The sequence below is a fragment of the Tiliqua scincoides genome, chromosome 1, assembly GCF_035046505.1.
Source record: "Tiliqua scincoides isolate rTilSci1 chromosome 1, rTilSci1.hap2, whole genome shotgun sequence".
Lineage (NCBI taxonomy): Eukaryota > Metazoa > Chordata > Lepidosauria > Squamata > Scincidae > Tiliqua > Tiliqua scincoides.
Window position 1 is genome coordinate 266707178 of NC_089821.1, and position 21331 is coordinate 266728508.

Consider the following 21331-nt stretch of genomic DNA (forward strand, 5'->3'; position numbering starts at 1 on the left):
AGTGACATGTTGTCTAGTAACAGCTATACTACAATCTTGAATTTCTCCAGTGTGTTTTATGGGTAGCTCTCACTTTTGCCTAGAAAGGAACATGGGGATTCTTAAAAAAAAACACAAAAAAACCCTAGAAGGACAAGCTCTGTGAGTCTCCCATAAAGTCTATGGTCAAGAGGAACTGAGCCACATGCTCAAAGTGTGAGTTGGAAAAATACAAGAAAATGGAGTGCAGAATGGGGCAAAAGAATGGGCATGCTTAAGTCCCTTATAGTAATATTTATGTGTGGTATTAAAATTGGATGATGTGTGCTATATGTGTAAAAACTGCCCTCCCTACACTATAGGGATGGTTGTGTGGGAAAGAAAAGGATACCTTTTAGCCCAATCCCACTCTCTCAAATCACACACACCACCTCAATAGTAATGTATATAAAAAGCAACCGGCCTGAGTGCCGGCCACAAGCTTGACCCTCTCTAGTGTTATGTAGCACAGGAGAAGGCATGAAGATTGGGAAAGAGAAGAAAGGTGTCATTTTCTTTTTCCCATGCCTGAACCCTCTCTCCACTTCCAAGAGCCCTGAACAGCACTAACGGGGAGCTTGTGCTTTGATTCACAAAGACTGCACTTGGGTTCATTGTTTCAAAATAAGCAAGTGAGCTGCAAGCTAGGATATGCGGCAGGCAGGGAGGGAAAGAGAAAGGTAAACCTGGCGCCCCAAGAGATGGGGCAGCTTAGCCCGCCATGCCTACAGTGCCCTTGAGTTCACCCTTTTATCAATCTGTTGCTGATCTGCACCCTGCAGCTATTCATCCTCAAGTGAGCCTATACAGAGTGGGGAGGACAGGCTCCAGAAATGTTTTCACCAGTAGGAACTTATCCATTTACAACTGATCTAATGGGATACTTTTAGGGAAGCTGTTATTCAGGTCCCTGTCAGTTTTCTGCACCTTGTGCCATTGGGAATGTTCCTTGAACTGACCAGGAGACTTTTGTACATTCAACTAGCCTCCACTGCCTACAATTCTCTTTCCTTGGCAACTTATGACTGGCCTTTGTCCACAGTCTTCCACCAATTATGCAATCTAGTATTGATGGCATGGTCCTGAATGGTAGCAGGTGCATTTGCTGTGTTCTGGGTGTCTCTTGAGCTGGCTTGGAAGGTATAGTCATCACATTGAGAGGTTCCAAAGAGTAATTCACCTCTGCCTTTTGACCAGCAAGGCAGGATTTGGACAGGCAAAGGGCATATGAAGCTGCCTTATACTGAGCTGGACCCTTGGGACATCTAGCTCTATATTGCCTACACTGATTGGCAGTGGTTCTCCAGGGTTTCAGACATTTCCCCAGCCTGTCATGAATATGTACATGTTAGGCCTAAGATGGCAGTAGAAGCCTGAACCAAACTAAGACAGTGTAACGGAGAAGTTGCTAGCAGTTCCCAGCTGCAAGAATTTGAGTAAATAAACAAAAGGATTGTTGTCTCTCCTTTGCTGGCCAGAAAGGACAGATAACAAGAATTACAACCCATTGCAATGTTTAGCACCTTAGTAGACAGAGAGGCGCCTGATCAAGCAGAATGGAATGCAGCTATGGATCTCCAGTTGGGAGGGGTAAAGAACTATGAGGGGTTAGCAACCAGGCCAACTTCGAGAAGGTTCTGTTCCTCAAGGGTTCTGATTGGACAGTCTAAATAGTATGAAGTCACCTCAGTACTATTAGCATAATTAGTATAATAATGAGTGCCCAAGGGGTGTGTGGGTCCTCCTTCTTGAACAGAGTTTTAGGTGCAACATCCTGCACACGTGTGAGCTCCATTGTCCATCATGGGCACCTGGCCCCATAGGTAGCCCTGGAGCTAAAAGATCTACAAGAGTAACTGACCCAGGTGAGAGATAGGGACTAATAGAGATAGCTAGCTAGCTTTATTATTTTATTGCTGATATGTTTCCTAGATGTTTATGCCTCTAGCATTTGCTGCCTTATGTAACCTTATGTACTTAATAAACTAAAATCTCTTTTACTAAGTTGTTTCATTGTCTGTTGGGGACAAAGGTTCAGAATCCTGCCTAGCCGTTCAGCAAGCTACCAAGTGCTCATTGAGGTCTAGTAACTTGAGGACTGAGGCTTTAATTGGAGAAAGAGCTCAGTGCCTGCAAAGGATAGAATTAAGCCTAGAGGGTCTCAGTGTCCCTGGACTGAGACACTGGCATATACAGTGTGGTGGCAGTACTATTGAACAGAGGGGCCCTGAGGGCTTTAGGGTTCGAGAATCAAGAACTCTGAGCACCCCAAACCTCCCCCCCTTAGGTTTACAACACAGCCTAACTGAAGGTACCAGAGATTGAACTAGGACTTTCCGAATGCAAAACAATACTCTACCAACATGTACTTCAACAGTAATAGATTAAATAATACATGCAACAAGAGTTGCATCTGTAACAAACACTCATAATGGTAAGGCTTAAGGAAAAGGAGACTCACTATCCTGACTGGAGGCACATGAATTCCTTCAAGAAGAAAAACAGAAAATGCCTTTTTGAAATAAATAAGACCCTGAATGTTGCTTGAATGTTTAAGAGGCAGTGGTCCAGAGAACCTTACCACTACACTACACTACACTACACTACAGCTAAGCAGGTCTGGCTCTGTACACAGCCTGGATGCTAAACTGCCTCAGAACCCCACGGAAACTGGGTGGAAATTGGAGGTACAAGTGCAGCGACTAAGTGAGGACCTTGGAGCATGGCTTCAGGACCCCTCCCCTTTCGGCCTCATAGTCGGTGCGCTGCTTACGTGTTTCTCAGACCCTGCTGGAAAGTGGGTTTGCCCTTGCCTTTCGCTCTCCTTACTTCCAGAAAGCTTTGCTTTTCACCCACTCCCCTCTGCGGAGGAAAGACGTTCCGCTGGGAGCTCCTGGATGAGGCAGAGATGGCATGGGGCTGGAAGCCCACCCGCTCCTGCTTGTTAGGTAAACGACTCCCACTGCTACTCCGTGTGCTATAGAGCCTGATGTTAACGCCTTCTGTCCCGCTGCGGGGAAACTCCTTCAACGATCGGCTCAGCTGTTTGCCTTTACTCCGGAAAACCTCACGCCTGTAGGTGCTGCTGCTGCTGCTGCTGGGAGCAGTGATGGGAGCAGCACTCTTGGGGAGGGGCTGCACTGTGTGTTCTGTCCTCTCTGGCTCGGTTGTGAAGTTCACAGGCCTCAAGAAACAGATGTCAATGCTAGACTCGGAAGAAGCCAGAGAACAGGTCTCAAAGACAGCCAGCTTTTGAAGGGGTTCTTCCTCGTAGGGACCAGGCATGGTGTATGTATCTCCTCTGTACTCAAAGTCTTCATAGTCAGGGGCAAAACTTGTGGCATCATGGATGAGATCTGCTGAGGCTCTCCGAGATCGCTCAGGGTTTCCTTTCGGGTCAGATGAAGGAACACCATACTCCAAGTCTGGGAGGGCCTGCAGGGAAGCTGCAAGTGTCTTCAGGTCTTGTTTATTGAGCTGAGATGGCGTCAGAACATTCTCTGGCCTGTCACGCCTTTTCCCCTCAGCCTCCCACTCACATGGTGATGTTCCCTGGAGGGCCTCCATCCCCTGCTGTTGGCTCTTCTTCACGTGGGACATCAAGTGCCTTAAGAAGGGGAAGAAAATTAAAGAGTTGCAAAGCAGATTACACGTGGAGATAATGGAGCCATAAAGTGAAACTGGATCTTTACAAATAAGGGTAGCCCCAGGCGCAGAGGCAGCTTTGGGGCTGCCTGAAGTGGGGGGGGGGGGAAGGCTTCCACATTGGCCATCTGGCTGCATGGCAAAGCAACTGAGTAGATAGGAGATGCAGAGCATGGCAATCCTACTCCTGATGCTGCTCTCTTAGCTGTAATTCCCCCTTCTCCCTTCTGTCCTGTTGAAAGACAGAGCAGAGCATGCTGGGGCATGTTTATCTTAAAGAGGCCTGGTGTGGTGGCAAGGAGGCTGTGCCAGAACTGCAAGTAAGGGAGATGGGACCAAGGGCCAGATTACTGTGCTCTGCCTCTCCCTGCCTACCTGGCTGCTTTGCCAAGCAGCTGGATGGCTGAGGAGGCATAAGATGCTTTGGAGTGTTGTTGTCCGTCCATCTGTCCCCCAAGTCTTTTTCCTCCAGCAGCACTAGAGGAAGAAGAGGGCTGCTACTGACCTGATTCTCTTTCCATGGATGGCAGTTTTTTTGCCTACCCCAGACTGGCAAGGGGGGGAAGGTGTATTCAGCAGGTTTCATGTGTTAAAATTGGTCACTTGCGTTTAAGAAAGTGGCCCAAGTTAAACCCAAGTGCAGTTTGGTGTCTTCGTTGAGGGGTGCAAGGGTAAACAGAATGCCAGATGCAGGGGAGTTGCAGCGAGATGCAAGTATCTTGTGGTCTTGTGTGCTCCCTGAGGCATCTGGTGGGCTGCTGGAAGCTGGACTAGATGGGCCCTGGGCCTGATCCAGCAGGGCTCTTCTTATGTTTGCTGGCTATGAGTTTTCACACACCTTTATAAAAAGTTGGATTTTGAGGAGGAATTTGAAGAAAAAGGAAGCACTGAGAATGCATTCTGGTAGGAAGTTCTAGACCTGAGATGCAGAAAGGGCAGAGTCACTGAAAGAGGATCTTTGGAGGACTAAGAGTGATGGGTTATGATGAGCAAGGTTGCAGGTGGGGATATGCTGGGATAGAATCAGGGCTGGCATCAAGAGTTGGCATAATGTGGCAAGTATTAAGGGCCCAAGACTCACAGAAAGGGGCACTGCCAATCCACCTCTGTGTCCATGGCTTTCACGTGGTAGTGGAGTGACTTTCAACCAAAAAGAGTCACTTCGTCATCACCTCCTCTGTGATGTGCACAGGGGAGCTTTCCCTGGTAGGGCCCTGAGATGACACTACTATGAAAACTCCTATTTGCTCATTGGGGGGGTCAAGAAAACAGCATCTTTCATTCTCACAGTCAAAAGAGTTGCAGTATCATTGCCTCTTCAGTTCCTTCAAGCCCACCAAAGTAAGACCCAACAGAAACCTTAGTGGGGGATTATTCAAGTAGCTCTCGATACCGAGCTAAACAAACGCATCGGTAAAGCAGCTACCACGTTTTCCAGACTCACAAAGAGAGTCTGGTCCAACAAGAAGCTGACGGAACATACCGAGATCCAGGTCTACAGAGCTTGCGTCCTGAGTACACTTCTGTACTGCAGCAAATCATGGACTCTTCGCTCACAACAGGAGAGGAAACTTAAAGCATTCCACATGTGCTGCCTCCGACGCATCCTCGGCATCACCTGGCAGGACAAAGTTCCAAACAACACAGTCCTGGAACGAGCTGGAATCCCTAGCATGTATGCACTGCTGAAACAGAGACGCCTGCATTGGCTGGGTCATGTTGTGAGAATGGATGATGGCCGGATCCCAAAGGATCTCCTCTATGGAGAACTCATGCAAGGAAAGCGCCCTACAGGTAGACCACAGCTGCGATACAAGGACATCTGCAAGAGGGATCTGAAGGCCTTAGGAGTGAACCTCAACAGGTGGGAAACCCTGGCCTCTGATTGGCCCGCTTGGAGGCAGGCTGTGCAGCATGGCCTTTCCCAGTTTGAAGAGACACTTGGCCAACAGTCTGAGGCTAAGAGGCAAAGAAGGAAGGCCCATAGCCAGGGAGACAGACCAGGGACACACTACACTTGCTCCCAGTGTGGAAGGGATTGTCACTCCCAAATCGGCCTTTTCAGCCACACTAGACGCTGTGCCAGAACCACCATCCAGAGCGCGATACCATAGTCTTCTGAGACTGAAGGTTGCCAACATGTATTCAAGTTGGAGAGGGCCTGTGGAAGGCTGTTTACCAACGGCTGCTGCAAGCCTTGAGCAGACCCTGAATATACAAATGAAGAAATGTAGGGGGAGCGAGGCAAGGCCTTAGGGAGTTTTGAAGATAAGAACAAGAAACTTATGTAGGATCCAGGGCTGGAAAGAAGCCAGGATGAAAATTTAAAGTAGAGCATCCTGTGGTTGGAAGTAAATTATTTTGGCAGCAGTGTGCTGGACAGAGGCAAGGGCACTAAGGACAGACAAAGGAAGTCCAGAGAAGAAAAGGACACAGGAATCAAAGAGCTAGAGTGTGAACCAGGGGGACAAAAATGAAGAGCTGTATTTTTGTAGTGCTGTTAAGGGAGTAATTATGTGATTTGGTGACTGAATATGGGAAGCAATGAAAAGTCAAAGAGAAAGTCAAGGTTTTGTACCAGTTCAACAAGCTGGATGATGGTGTCACCAGTGAGTAAAGAGAGTGTATGAGGAGAGAGAGAGAGAGAGACTAAATTTGGCACTTCAAGGATGATTCTACCTATCACCCAAACACGAAAATCCTTTTCTTTTAAAAAGTGGATAAGCACTGCTACTGCTGTAGGCCAACAATTTTTTTGTAAGGGAGATTATGGGCCTAATAACCTAGGACAGTATTTCTCAAACTGTGGGTCGGGACCCACTAGGTGGGTTGCAAGCCAATTTCAGGTGGGTTCCCATTAATTTCAATATTTTATTTTTAATATACTAGACTTGGTGCTACCCTGGTATGTGACTGCATTTAGGGAAATGTTACAGCTCTGTACTTTTAACAGGCTACTATGTGTATACATTTAACAAGAATAGTAAATGGGACTTACTCCTGGGTAAGTGTGGGTAGGATTGCAGCCTAGGATTGTTAAAAAATTTCTTGCTTGATGATGTCACTTCTGGTCATGACATCACTTCAGGTGGGTCCTGACAGATTCTTGTTCTAAAAAGTGGGTCCCGCTGCTAAATGTGTGAGAACCACTAGCCTAGGAGGTCAAGTTAATGCTCCTCAATGGGCAGCAGAAGCTGGATGGGTTAGACTGCAGGGTCTCTCTAGAGATCTGGTGTATAGCAGCAGATCTATTCCCTTGAAGAAAGGTACATGTGGCTTAACTCCTTTAATATTACAAAGATACCATGAATCTCAAGGAGTCCCTCCTCCAAAGGAAGCCAAAATCCAGATTGTTCTGCCCCTGAAACCTCTCATCCCCTTGGAAAAATGAAGGGCTTGTAACTGTGTTATTTTCTTAGGACAAAATTGTACTCACATAGTGGCCGTGCCAGAAGCAGGAGCTGACGGAAACAGCTGGCTTGCCTCGTCACAGTGGATCCCACTGTCGCGAATGGATGTAGCACTTAGAGCTGGAGACACGTCTTGGCCAGTGCTGGCATACTGAGAGGCGAGACCTTTATATAACTTTATGAGGGAAGATCTAGTAAAATGAAGACATGGTATCTCTTTAAGTTAAATAATAAGCAAGAGTGTATCTGCACCAATCTTTTTAAACAACAGTGAGTTATTCCCACATTAATTTTGGCAGCAGCAAAGCACAGAAAACATGGCTAATGTGGGCACCAGAAGTTCTTTTGAGACTCACAGTGTTCATTAATCGAGCAAAATCAAGTTTCTAGCTGTTCAGATCCATTTAAGAAACCAAAAAGTAAAGCATTAATTTCAGAAAACAGATGCATAAATAAGAATCAAAACACATTGGAGAACAGCACCACATCTTGTTTCAAAACACACAATAGGTTGCATACAGAAGGAAGTGAAACACAGTATCAACATTTCACACAAGTTCCGTCTACAGCCTTGGATGAAATGAGGTCTCTCACTGGTTCTTAATCATGACAGTTATGTGGAACCTCTATGTTCAGAGGCACTACACCTCTGAATGACATCTGCTTGGGGCAATAGCATGGGGTGGGTCTGTTGTCTTCGTCCTGCTTCGTCCTGATTCCCAAAAGCATCTGGTTAGACACTGTGGGAAGTGGGATAGTGGATCTGATGGCCCCTTGCTCAGTCCACCAGGAACATCTTTGATGTTCTTTCAGTCATTTTTAATTCAGGGTTGAAAGACGGTTCAAATTACCGGAGAAAAGCAACACATGACTCCCCCAGGTGTAGATTGGGAGATCACTTCCAGGGAAGATTATGTTTACTATTCTCCCACCTGCCAATTCTTCCTTATATAGGCCCCCGCCCAGATCTTTATTTATTTATTTATTATATTTGTGCCCATATCTTGTGTGTCCAGTCATCATACCAATCAAGTATAATCTAAACATTCTCCTTTTCTCGTAGAAGATAGTCTCGTCTGCCATCATGCTTATGCATATATGCTGCCAATTTTGCCATTACTGCCATTTCATGCATCTTGTCTTCCCATGCCTCAACTAGTACCATAGTACTCATGTATAGTACATGAAATTTTTGCCAAGTAATCAAGCACCAATTATCACTTCGCCTTATCTCCGGGTCAATCAGAGGGCAGAGCCTTTCAACTCTGAACAGTTTCCTTTCTCAGCTGAGCTGTTGCTCAGCTCAGGCAGGCACCTCGCAACTATAGTTACTTTCCGGTCAAAGTTAACCTTTTATTCTCCTTCCTTCTGCTGCAGCCTGGTTCTGCTTTGCAAATGCTTGCAAAGCAGGTCTGTTTCTTGAAACACCAGGATGGAACCTTCCTTTCCAGGCTACAATTCAGCGCACCATTACTTAAGAATAACACCCATGGAAAGCAGTAGGTCTACTTCTGAGTAAAAAGGGCTGCAAATATCTCATCTCTCTCCTGTGAATTGAATTGCACACTCTCAGTTATGTGTTATGGGTTGTATGTTGTATGCAGAGCTTCTGGCTTAACATACCAGACACCTTAAAGGTGTCTTTGATTCATGGTTCTCCTCATGTCCAACTTAAAGGTGTCTTTGATTCATGATTCTCCTCATGTCCACCTTAAAGGTGGATTTGATTCATGGATCTCCTGCAGTGGTTCCCAACCTTTTCACTTGCATATCCCTTGGCAGTCCATTTCCATAAATTGTACCCTTCATATTAGCAAAATGTTTGTAATTAATAATATAAGACCTCATCTCCTCCATATGAAAGCCCAGACTTCATGTATTCATCACAGTGTTTTCTCTTTTTATCTGCTAGAAGAACAGAAGACTCTGCCCTTGCACTGTTTTGCACCAGAAGTGTGCTGAGAAATTCTGGGTGATTGATCACTTTCCATATTATGTTTCAGCTTTTTTACTGTGATGGTTTTCAATCACTGGTTCACAGATGAATTGATGACCAAAAACTAGCAATTGGTGAAACTTTCACAGCCTACTAGCTACCTCCCTTCCTGCCCTGCTGGTCCTTGCAAGGCATTCCTGTCTTGTAAGGCATTCTGGAGCACGGCCTGCCTTTTTCTGCCATTATTTCATTCTTTTTCAATTACCCCTAAAGGTCCTGTTGAGTGTCCCTGGGAGCCCATGAATACCAGGTTGGGAACCACTGTTTTACTGGTATGTTGTTTACAGCGCACTTACTCTGATAGTGTTTACAAAAAGGTGGTGAAGACCAGAATTTTAAAAAGAATAAAAATGTATCTTATGATCTTTTACTATGTTTTTAATAAATTAGAGACTATAGTTCTTAGGTAACAATTAGTGGTAGGTTATTTTTCAGGATCTGGCCTCAGGTAAAATCAGACAAAACTATAGTCAGACACCCCCCTAAGTTTAACTTCCGACTTATCCGAGGGTCATAGAAAATTCCATGATTGCTGGCTCAAAACCTGCCTTCGACTTATCTGTGGGGTTGACTTATAGGCGGGTGTCTGCAGTGATTCTTCAAGGCTTTGCATATTGAATTCTTGCTACAAACAGCATATATGTTTCCATCTCCCTGATCTCCTGTTTGATTTCTTTAATGTGTCAATAGGAATAGCTCTGGTTCCAAAATTCCATGTTCCCCCACAGATCTTCCTTCTTATTGCCTGTCAGTATCATTGTGCAACCTCACTTTTTCATCATGTATGGGGGAAAAATATATCTCCCACACTTCCAACACATAGGGCAGTAACTTGGAAGTATTTTAAGCAACGTCACATACTGTTTTATCATTCTTTTGACATAGTTTTCTTTTAGTAAAACACAGACTATGACATTAATTCCAATATTCCATGCATAATTCAGTTTTTCCAAATTGAGGTTACACCTTATAATTTAAACCCATTGAAATATGTAGTGTTTAACCTGTTCTAGCTCACAATTGTATTCCAATGACTACTGATTTGTAACATTAACTTACATTTGTCAGATAATATTTGCTCAAATTTTCTTAGTTCTCACAATTTATAGTTTTGCTGTTTCCATTGCACTGAATAGTTGCAAATTTGAATGTATTCAAACCTACAAATGTGCTCTTATATTTTTATATTTAAGAAGACTATTTCTATATGCTTCTTTATACAGAAAAAGTTTGTGCTTTTTCCAACTTGTCCAGACTTACTTCTGGGATTAAAATCTGTATCATAAATTACTAGGGAGATCTGTACCTTTACTGAACTCAGGGCCCAATCTTATCCATCTTTATAGCACCTGTGAAGCCATAATACACCCTCAAGGTAAGGGAACAAATGTTTCCATAGCTTGAGGAGGTCTCTGTGACTGCCTCCCCACCACAGGATGCAGTGCATGTCCCATTGGCACAGCTGTACCAGCACAGGAAATTTGAATAGGATTTGGCCCTCAATCATTTCTTGTATTTTCAAAAGCCCACAAATGTTCTTAACAGCATGGTAGGTTACTGCTAGTTTAACCTGAATTGGCCAGTTACTCCACAGCAAAGACTGTAAAGTTACTGGCCTATATGCTTGCTCAACCATAGTTGTATTTTTGCCTGGATCTGTAATTCATTCTGAAATTAAGTTAGACAGCTAGCATTGTAATACACAGGTGGTGCCTCAGTATTCACTGATTTGACTCACTACTGATACTGGGGTCCACACTGAAATATGTCTTGTAACAAGGGAAAAAGCACCAAAATCATTTCCTACTTTCATGCTATTAAACTGGTCATACAAGCTTCTCAGGGCTAAAAATAAAGACCCACTCTAAAGACCCACTTTCAGGTTTCTTGTTCATTCTCACCCCAGAATGCATCAGTATAGTAGACCACTATTCCTCATTCAGCCACTAGATGGGGTGAATAATGGAATCTAATGGAATGAAATTAATCCATTAGGAGCAATGGAGGGTCTATAAAGCTATCTTTCCACTGATTTGGTATCACTGATTTTTGGATCCACTGAGGGTTCTGGAACACTGAGTAACCTTCATCCAGTCAACTTAGCCTAACCAATCTCACAGGGTTGTTACGAGGATAAGATGGAAAGGGGAAGGGTATGTGTGCCACCCTGAGTTCCTAGGAGGAAGGGCAGGACACATAATGAAAAATTTAATTAAACAGATTGCTATTTGACATCAAACTCACTTTCTCAGCTTTTTTCGTTTCTGTATGAGCAGGTCCTCACTGCACTGGAAGAGAAGGCTGTAATGTGAGATGAAAACTCGCAGGCGCTGAACACAAATCAGGAGAAGGTAGTAATCGGGGTGCTCTTGCTCCGTGTACTTCAGGATATTCTAGTTAGTAAAAAAAAGCCGTGTTTAATGGCATTCTTAGCCCATTTGGTGACAACACACAACATGTTTTATTTATTTATAGATTCATATACCACTTTTTGTATCACAGTTATGCCTGAAACCTAAAGCTCTAAAATGGTACAAGATATCTCCTTCAGGCGTAGTACATGCAGGTGAACAAAAGCTGAGCTCTTGAAATGCAGGAAATGCGGACTGTGTTTGGATCGCTCCCAGTATGCTCTGCATTTCCTGCTTCGTTTAAAGAACCCATGCAAAGGAAGGAGAAAGGGAAATAGACAGGACTGCTGCATTTCAAATTCTCACCCAATGATCTGGCCCCCTGCCTTCTCAACTGGCTTCTTTCTCCACTGGGCTCTTTAAAACAACATGCAGTTTTGTTTAAAGGGCCCTGTAGATGAGGGAGCAAGATGAGAAGATGACATGAGAAGGCAGGGGGCCAGATCCCTAAGGCTGGAATGCAGTGATCTTACTCCTTCCTCCATGAAGGTTGTTTAAGCGAATAGGAAATGGAGAGTGTGCTGGGAGCAATCCTAATGTGCTCCACATATCCTACTTTGATTAAAGAGTTATGTGGTGGAAGGGGCTATGGGGAAGTGGCAGGTGTCTGCCCACTGCCCCCCTGCAGTTTGCTGTCTGATGTGAACATCATCATTCACATCATGCAGAGGTCAGCTATGTGTTCAAGTCAGCCACCTGGAAGGAGTCCTCAGAAGAACGCCTCATACAAAATTGTGTATGAGAGGGCAATGATATCCTAGTCTGACTCCCTGGTAGTGCTCTAATGAGGGTGGGCAGAATGAACAATGCCCCTCACATTTTGTCATAGTCTCTCAACTTCATTTTAGTAAAGCTGAGACCAGGGCCGGCCTGTCCATGAGGCCAACTGAAGAAGTTGCCTTAGGCAGAAGATTGGTGGGGGGCTCTCATCTTGGTCCACGTACTTGCCTCCTCTCCTCCTCCTCCCACTCTCTGGACTGAAAAGGGAAGAGGGGAATGAGGCAAGGTGACCTTTGACGCTAGACTGTAAAGCCACTGGATAACCCAGTAATACTATAGCATACACACACACTGGTAAAGAGCTGCTTGATTTTAAAAGCAATAAGGTTAGTCTGACTGAAGCTGGGATTTTGGGGCCTCAAAGCCTGTGTTATACACTTTGGAATTTAGCTTAGATAACAGCATCATCAGGCTGGAGATGTATGCCCACCTGTGTTCATCAGGAAAGCTCTGTAACTATACTCTTATGCTTTTAGAGCAAAAGCACATATATGCAATATAGGGACCAAGTAACCTGTAACTCACATATAAGGGGACATAATAATCATATAATAATCATAGAAGAAATTATAGTCACTAGGGCAGTGGTTCTCAAACTCTCTGGGAGAAAAGGGAAGAGTTCACTCTGGGAGAGTTTGAGAGCCAGTAAGTCTTTGCAGGGGCGGGGGGAGGAGGCAGCGGGGACAGGGGGAAGGCAGCAGTGCGATCCCCAGGATCACGCCACTCAGGGGGCTGCAGGGGCTTGGGTGCACTTGCGATCGCTCCGCATCCACTTTCCCTGCTGCGGGAGCCCTGCCAGAAGTCACACCGAGCTCCCTGCACCCCAGGGAGGCTGCAGGAGGCTTGGGTAAGTGCACCCAAGCCCCTGCAGCCCCAAGCGGCGCGATCCTGGGGATCACGCCGCTGCCTTCTCCCCGCCTCTAGGCTGCCCCCGCCCCTTAAGGGGGCAGAGACCAAGGCCCTCAGGATGGGGCGTCACAACGCCCCAGTTTGAATAGCACGGTCCATAGGGAACCAAAATACTTGATTTCAGTAAAACTTTTAAACCTCCTAATAAAAGAAGCCTCAGTTTTGCAGACAGCCTTACAGTGTAACTGTCATGGAATGCAGAAGAGATAAGATAGGGTGGTTGAACAAGGCTGCTCTAATGAGGGATGAGTACGGGTCTGAAGATCTGCCAAGATGAAGTCTTCACACCTGCTCTTTTAATTATGTTGGTAGGAAGACCTGTCAAAATAATTTTAATTGACTTGATAGATGTGAGTAAGGCTTAACACTGGGTAAATGGTACTATAGCAAACCCTATTGGTCTTTGAAAACTTTTGGGAATTGTGTAATTTTGGCTAAGTTTTAAGGTGAAACCCCACCTGTATGTAAATCACAGCCAATCAATTGTTTTGCCTACTTATTGCCCACCTATTTTCCATCTTTTATGTAAATGGTATCTTATCTGTATCCTATCAGGAGTTAGCCTCATCTCTGATGTCAGATATCAGCCAATGGGAAGTCTAGATTTGAGGACAAAGGGCCAAGAATTGTATAAAGGTTCTGGACACCATCAAACCGGGTTCATGCTTTGTGACATGACTCCCATGGACCAATTGTATGCAATTCAAATAAAAGCCTGTGAACCTTCACTCCTGACTACCGAGTCGTTCTGAGTTGCTTCCTTCAACCTTGCAACAGGGAACAGAGAGAAAGAGGAAATGTAGAGGAGAGGGGAGTGCTAAACAAGAGCATTAGAGAGCTGGAGGAGCAGAGGCTGGTACGTCATCAGGTAAGGGGGCAGCATTTGGCATGCCGCCTCAGGCATCAGGAGGTATTGGAGCAGCCCCTGGTTGAGACAAATGTTCTATAAAGAGAACTGTTACATTAGAAGTGGAGAGGTTTGGGAGGTTAAAAGGGACTGAAATGGCTCACCCCCTCCCCACTGCTCACTCTTAATCTGCTGTTGACACCTGTTTCATGGTAGTGGTTCTCCTGGTATGAGCAGTCATGCTCCTTCTAGTGGCTGTCATTTCCCCCTTCTCCCAAGATTCTCCTCACAGCAATTATGTAGTGAGCATAATTAAGCCACATAATTATGTAGTGTCATTCTGAGGGACTTTCTGGATGACAGCCACCAGTGGGTTCAAATTTTCCCCCCAGAATCCTTCCCTCCCAAATTACACCATCCAATTTTGTAGCATTGCTTGACGGGGTTCTGAGAGAAAAAATGGTGAAGCCACTAGATGGAGCACTGTTGTCACCATCACTCCCAACTCCCCTTTGAACTTCCACCCTCTCCAAAGAAACTGCCTAAATATAGGAGGCAGTAGAATTGGTGGGAGTCATTTCAGAGCAGTCCTAGTTTAGAAGGCTACAGATGGGTCATGGTTCAGTTAAAATGGGGGGGGGGGTGCTGGGGGCTGGAGATTCAGCTGACAGTTCCACTCTTTTCCCTATGATTCTGATGTATATTACCTCAAGGGGAAGAAAATATAGTCACTAGGGCTCACCTGTAAATGAAGAAGGTATTCAGGAATACGCTGGACAATATGAAAAAAGAATATGTAGAGGTCAGACTTAATTTCTTCTTCAATCTGTTGTTGAGGGGAAGAATAAAGAAACATGGATATTTGTAAATATAAGCCACAATCCAACACTGTTAAGCAAGCCTATTCATTTTATTAAGCTTAACTGTAACTTTACCCTGTATTAGTCTGAGGACAAAATGTAGGTCTGATGTGTTTTAGAAAGTATATGCAGAACTCTTCATTTGTTTGCCTCAGAAACATAATATATAAGCTACCAATCTGATGTATGCAAGATTAAGTTTACATATATCAGTTCCCATTTATTTTCTCAAAATCTATATTCTTAAAAAGTATGAAATACACATTGGGATGTATATCTGTAAGTTTTTGTTTTAATGTCCAATATAAAACCTGGGATGTTGATTATTCTGCACGATTGGCAAAAGGGAACCTAGAATATGTAATCCTGGGGATATTTGCCTTAATTCATAATTCACAGTGGCAGAGATCCACCCTGCATGGATACCCTCCATCCACATTCTCAACATGGTTACCTGGACATCTGAGAGTATGGCTAGACTGAGCACTGGCTGAGGGCCCACATGGCCAGGCTAACTGCTTAGCACCAGTGGCAACAGTGGCGTGAGCTCCATGAGAGACTTGGACCACCACTACTTGGGTCATCTACATATGAGAGTATCTCAGCCCTTGTACCATCCCAGTGCCTCTAGGGGGTGCTCCCATTGGCTGATGGGGAGGACATGAGAAAGATAAGCTACAGTGTAGGGACATGGGGGATTTGGGGAGAAAACCCATTTGGTGGTGGGTAGGGTAGGAGAAGGAGGACTATTGCTACCATCAAGGAGTTCAGTAGCTGCACCACCTCTTTTTATTTCCAGCCTCCATCGCCATCAGTGAACAAGGTGGGATGTGGTAGCAGCTACCCTTTATGGGTGGAGGAGGAGCAGCTGCCAATGCGTCTGGAAGGGGCCACAGGAACCCAGTGTGCTTGCACTGCATGGTGATCTGAATTGCTTTACCAGTCCTACTCAAATCACTAACTGATTCAGCTGTCACTTGAGAACTTTGAGGCACATGGAAAACTCCTCCCCATACAAAGATTCCCTCATTTACAATGGGGGCACACTCCAATGCATTAAGAAAGGCAGCTAGCGTGCCCGTATGGGCATGCTAGCGCTGATTGCCAGGCTAAACCCCCTATCAGCCGGCAGCAGGGCTTTGCTGCCAGCTGATTGGCTGGCTGGCCTTGGGGGGCGGGACAACTGAGCCTGATCTAGCGCGCAGGCGCTAGACCCGGCTCAGTTCCGTTCCTGGAAGCGACCGAGCAGGTCGCTTATCCAGGAGCGGAGAGAGGCTGCCCCATGACGGGGCTTGAGGCGCGGAGATCCGCGCTTGCAGGCTCCCGTCACTTCGGGCAGTGGGTAGCCTCTCTTGAGCTGCGCGCTCTGCGACTTTAGCTCCGGGGCTCAGCGTCGGAGCGGCCCGTGAGAGCTTGAGGGGGCATCCCACTGCGCGCTCTGCAGACGGCGTCAGGGGGGGGTGACCCGCTGCACGCTCTGCAGGGTGCTATCGAAGGGGGCGGCCCGCTGTGCGCTCTGTCCGAGCGGCAGCGGTAGGGGGCGGCCCGCTGCGCGCCCTGCCGGCCGCGGGGCTGCAGCGCTTCGCAGATCTGCGCACCCCGCGGCTGCGGGTGCAATTTGGGGGGTCCGGTGGGGCGGCAGGCGCCCGTGGTGGGCAGCCGCCCCATGTTCCTCCTGGGGCGGGCCTGCCTGTTGGGGCGCATTTTGGCAGCCATTGGGGGGGTGCCTCGTGTCTGGGCGCCATTTTGGGCCCTGCCTCATGGTGCTCCGCCATTTTGATTATTTAAATACAGCCTGTCGGCCATTTTGTGGGCCCCAACTGCCAAAAGGGTCTCTTATTTTCAGAGTTGGGCAACTTCCAGTCACAGCGGTCTGCTGACACAGCGCGGAAGGCCAAGATTCCGGACTGCTGAGGCGTATCGTATCCAGTTAAAACTTAGAGCACAGGGGGCGGGGGGCCCCACTGGGGATATTCCTTCACTTGGGGGGTGGACATGGGGAAGAAAGCCCAGAAGTTGGGTGGCAAGGCCACCAAAAAGACAGCTCTAGCATGGCCCCCCCCTCCCCTCCCTTCCTCCTTATCGTATGATGAGGAGTAAATGCCACAGTTGCAGGCCTTGGCTTGCTACGACGCGAGACAAAAAGAAAAGGCCCGTCGAAAGGCGAGGCAGGGGGAGGCTGAGGCTCGCCCGCATAGTCGCACACCCGGCAAGGAGGCCGTGGGCTCCGCACGCCTTATGGGCAGTGGAGGCATTTTAGGGTGGCCGCATGGCACGGGGGGGCCCATAAGGGCCCAGGGCCATTTTGTTACTAGGCAAGGGCCAGGCCTGGTTACTGCTGGACAGGGAGAACACCTGGGAATTCTGGGTGTTGTAGGCTTATACCAGGGGGAACGCCCGGGAGTTCTGGGTGTTGTGGGCTTATAACATGGAGAACGCCTGGGAGTTCTGGGTGTTGTAGGCTTATACCATGGAGAATGCCTGGGAGTTCTGGGTGTTGTAGGCTTATACCATTGAGAATGCCTGGGAGTTCTGGGTGTTGTAGGCTTATTCCCCAGACTTTGAGATTACAGTTGCCAAGCATTTTAGGGTGATTAGTGGGAAACCCAGGCGCTTATTCCCAATGCCCAGATTCAATACTTCCGATCTATTTCACCTCCTGCGTAGTCAAATGCTCATGCCCACCTGACTTGTGCAGGATGTCAGATTTACATTTCCTCAGGAAATGCCCTTGTTTTGAAGCCAGAAATGTCATTTTATTGCATTCGGAGGGAAATCTGTTAGGCCCTTTCCCTCTTTGCATTCTTGGTGTTAAAATAGGTTATGATAAAACTAGCTCAAAGATATAATAGCACAAATCCATAAACCCTCTGTCTATGTTCACAGTGCAGAGTCTGTGTGGGAAGACAAGGAAGGCATTCCTTGGGCACCTAGCCGGGCTGCACCAGATCAGCCCTGGTCTCCTTGGGGGCCTCCTTCCTTCTGGCAGGGGCCCAATTACCCCCAGTACCCCTGGGCCCTGGGTCGGACGTATCCCTGTCCCAAATCTGGTCCCAGGGCAAGCAGGGCACCCCCCCCCCAGTGTGATCATTATCCTGCCACGGCCGACACAGAGTTGGACCAGCAGGATGTGGACTGGGGGGAAGAGTCATTGGGATTGGTGGTGGAGAGGGAGAAGCCTACGGTTTCGTATGGCATCATCGCCATCCCTCTGGGCTCTCACCTCGCCATGTCGGTCAAGGAGAAGATATGGCGGGGTGACTTTGTGGACATGTTCAGTCTCCTTCACATTGAGCCTGAGCCTACCCCCAAAGTGGGAGACCCTGTGCGTGACGAGGAAACCGTCAGGCAGAGGAAGATAGACAAGAATTGGACCAATTGGCCGAATGGGTTCATTGTCTATGCTGGGGTCACTGTCCAGTTGCACCCCAAAAAGGTGGGGAAACTGTTCAAATACCTGGACATTATTCATCGTGCTTTGCGTGATCATGCTGGTGCGGCTTGGATGGCTTATGACCGTCAATTTCGCATCAGAGCCGCGCAGGACCCATCTTTGGACTGGACTATACCCCAGTGGGAACTCTGGGTGCAATTAGTCCTGCCGGCTAGGGCAACGTTGGGGGATAGGGTGGATAGCGGGCATTTGATTGCTCGTTCCAGACCCGAGCAGCCTGCGTCACCTGAGGGTGCGCAGTGGGTTCAATCCCCTCACGCTTGCTTCCAACTTAATGCCACTGGCAAATGCAACAGGCCAGGATGTTCGTTTTCCCATGGCTGCCCCATGTGTGGGGCTGGGCATCCCGTGGCAAAATGTCCACGGATCAGTGGACCACGGCAAGGTTTCCGCCCCTTCCGTGGTAAAAAGCCGGGTGGTGGACCCTCAACTGGTGTTGGCAAAGGGCCCGACGCCAATTGAGATTCCCTCCTTGGTTTACTGGCTGCAATTTTATACAGATCGTTCTGCAGCCAGAGTATTTGAGGGTTTTCAGCTTGGTTTCGAGATCCTAGCCCCGCCTCCAGTTAGCCCCACGTTCACTTGCAACCTCCGGTCAGTGACTGACATGGAGGAGGTGGTGCGAGGTAAAAATAGCCAAGGAGTTAGAAGCGGGTAGAGTAGCTGGACCGTTTGCGGTTCCTCCACGGAGGAATTGCAGGTATCCCCCCTGGGTGTGGTGCCTAAAAAAGCCCAGGGCCAATTTAGACTGATTCACCACCTGTCCTTTCCAAAGGGTTCCTCCATAAATGACGGGATACCGACCCACCGGTGTTCAGTCAGATACACTTCTTTAGACAAGGTGGTTGCCTGCCTCAAGAAGTGTGGCCCTGGGGCCTTGATGGCCAAGGCAGATATTCAGTCTGCCTTTTGATCGCTTCTAGTGCACCCCCAGGATTTCTGCCAGACAATAGGGCATTGCCAATGGGGTGTTCAATTTCCTGTTCGGAATTTGAGGCGTCCAGTACATTTTGGAATGACTGTGCGTTTCAGAACCGTGTTACGATCCACTGCCCACTACTTTTTATGGGACCATCTGGGTCTGGCGTCTGTGCTCGGCTCCTGGGTGACTTTACAGTGCTGTGTGAGCAGCTGGAGGTCCCCCTGGCACACGAGAAGACAGAGGGCCTTGGCAAGCTCACCTTTTAGGTATCGATTTGGACTCGGTTACACAGACCAACCGCCTGCCAGAGGACAAATTAGATAAGCTGATAGGGATGTTGACTAGCGCCCTAGGGTCCCGGGTTATGAATCTGGTTTGAGTCTTTGTCAAACAGTGTCTTGCTGTCACCACTGTTTTATCAGCCAGACATGAGCCGGGGCTTGAAGATAGCATGGCCGACGCTCTCTCTCGATTTCAGGGGGAACGCTTTTGGCTGCTGGCCTTGCGGCCAGGCTGTGTCCAGATCCCAGGCCCCCACGGCTGCTTTGGTTAGGTCACGGTTTGCCCCCCCTGACAGAGTCCTTCAGTGGGGGGACTGTGTGTCACGGTCTGGGAGTTTATCCATAATATACCAGTTAGGGAGTGGGCAGTGGATTCAGTTGTAACAGGCTCCGAGCCGGTGTCTTTGTCCAGTATCTGTCAGGGAACAGTGCTGCTTAATGGCTCCTGCAGGAGTGGGCCCACTATTCCGCCATGAGGATCGCCCCACCCCTTCCCCTTTACCAGTTTCGGGCCATTTATTAAACGAGCGCAGTCTCAATTAGGCCTGCGGCCTGAATTGTTTGGGCTGCATTCATTTGGATTGGGGCAGTATCCATTTAGGATTGGGGCAGCATTCATTTAGGATTGGGGCAGCATCCATTGCGGCCAGCATTGGTTTTTTCCCCCCAGGGCATCAGGCGCATCGGTAGATGGCGCTCTGGTGCCTTTAAATCCTAAGTGCGGAAAGGTGCCGCCAGGGCTCTGTGTGCAACGCCAGCAGGCACAATGTGTGCACTGCCAGGTTGGCACGATGTGTCAGAGCCATGTAGGCCCTGTTGGCAGCGCTCAGTGAGCGTGTGCCACGCCAGTGTTGGCGAGATGTGTCAGAGCCGAGTAGGCTCTGTTGGCAGCGCTCAGCGGGCGTGTGCTGCGCCAGTGTTGGCGAGATGTGTCAGAGCCGGGTAGGCTCTGTTGGCAGCGCTCAGAGGGCGTGTGCCGCGCCAGTGTTGGCGAGATGTGTCAGAGCCGAGTAGGCTCTGTTGGCAGCGCTCGGAGGGCGCGTGCCGCGCCAGTGTTGGCGAGATGTGTCAGAGCCGCGTAGGCTCTGTTGGCAGCGCTTGGAGGGCGTTTGCCGCGCCAGTGTCGGCGCAGGGGGTAGGTGGGGTCCTGTAAGTTAGCTAAGGTGGACCAGGTCACTGTCCGTGACTGGCCATGGGAGTGAGTATTAGAGCGGAGGAAGGATTCCTCCTTTCTCTTGGCCTGTCCAGTGAGCTTATCTCTCGATGTGCTTCTTTTTCCCACAGGTCCGCGAAGGAGCTGCCCCGCCAGGGTCTTGATCTGCGGACACTCCATAGTTTTTTGGGTCTGGAAGCATGCCATGTCATCCAGTTTCAGCTCTCAGCTGGCGCTGGGTGATGTTGCACACATTGATTGGTTGGCCAAGAGGGGTATGTGTTGGGGCCAATTTTGCCCAGCCATTTTGGAGTACGTTGCTGGTAACCCCCTGCCGCAGGTAATCATGGTGCACTTGGGCGAAAACGACTTGGGTCAGAGGACGTCCATGTCCTTGAGGCTCCAGGCCCGCAAGGATTTTGACTCATTAGTCCGTCAGTTTCCCGGGATTACTATCCTGTGGTCTGACATGCTGCCTAGGAGAATTTGGCACTGGGCGAGTTGTGTAAAAAGAATTGAGGTAGCACGAAAAAGGGTCAACGCTTACCTGGGCAGGGTCGTCACGGAGCTTGGTGGAGCGGCTATCCATCATCCCAACATTGCTTTTGAGGAGCCTGCTCTTTACCGTGGCGATGGGGTTCACCT

General features: G+C 48.0%; 1 protein-coding gene across 1 annotated transcript in view; it reads right to left on the reverse strand.

Annotated features, from left to right (window-relative positions):
• ARHGEF33 (Rho guanine nucleotide exchange factor 33) overlaps positions 1 to 21331 on the reverse strand; it is a 42070-nt gene that overhangs the window by 2945 nt on the left and 17794 nt on the right. Inside the window, exons 11-14 of the mRNA XM_066623626.1 lie at positions 14759 to 14842; positions 11314 to 11462; positions 7100 to 7264; positions 2848 to 3625 (exon numbers count right to left, since the gene is read on the reverse strand). Of these exons, the coding sequence (XP_066479723.1) occupies positions 2848 to 3625; positions 7100 to 7264; positions 11314 to 11462; positions 14759 to 14842 (1176 nt within the window). The remainder of the gene's footprint in view (positions 1 to 2847; positions 3626 to 7099; positions 7265 to 11313; positions 11463 to 14758; positions 14843 to 21331) is intronic.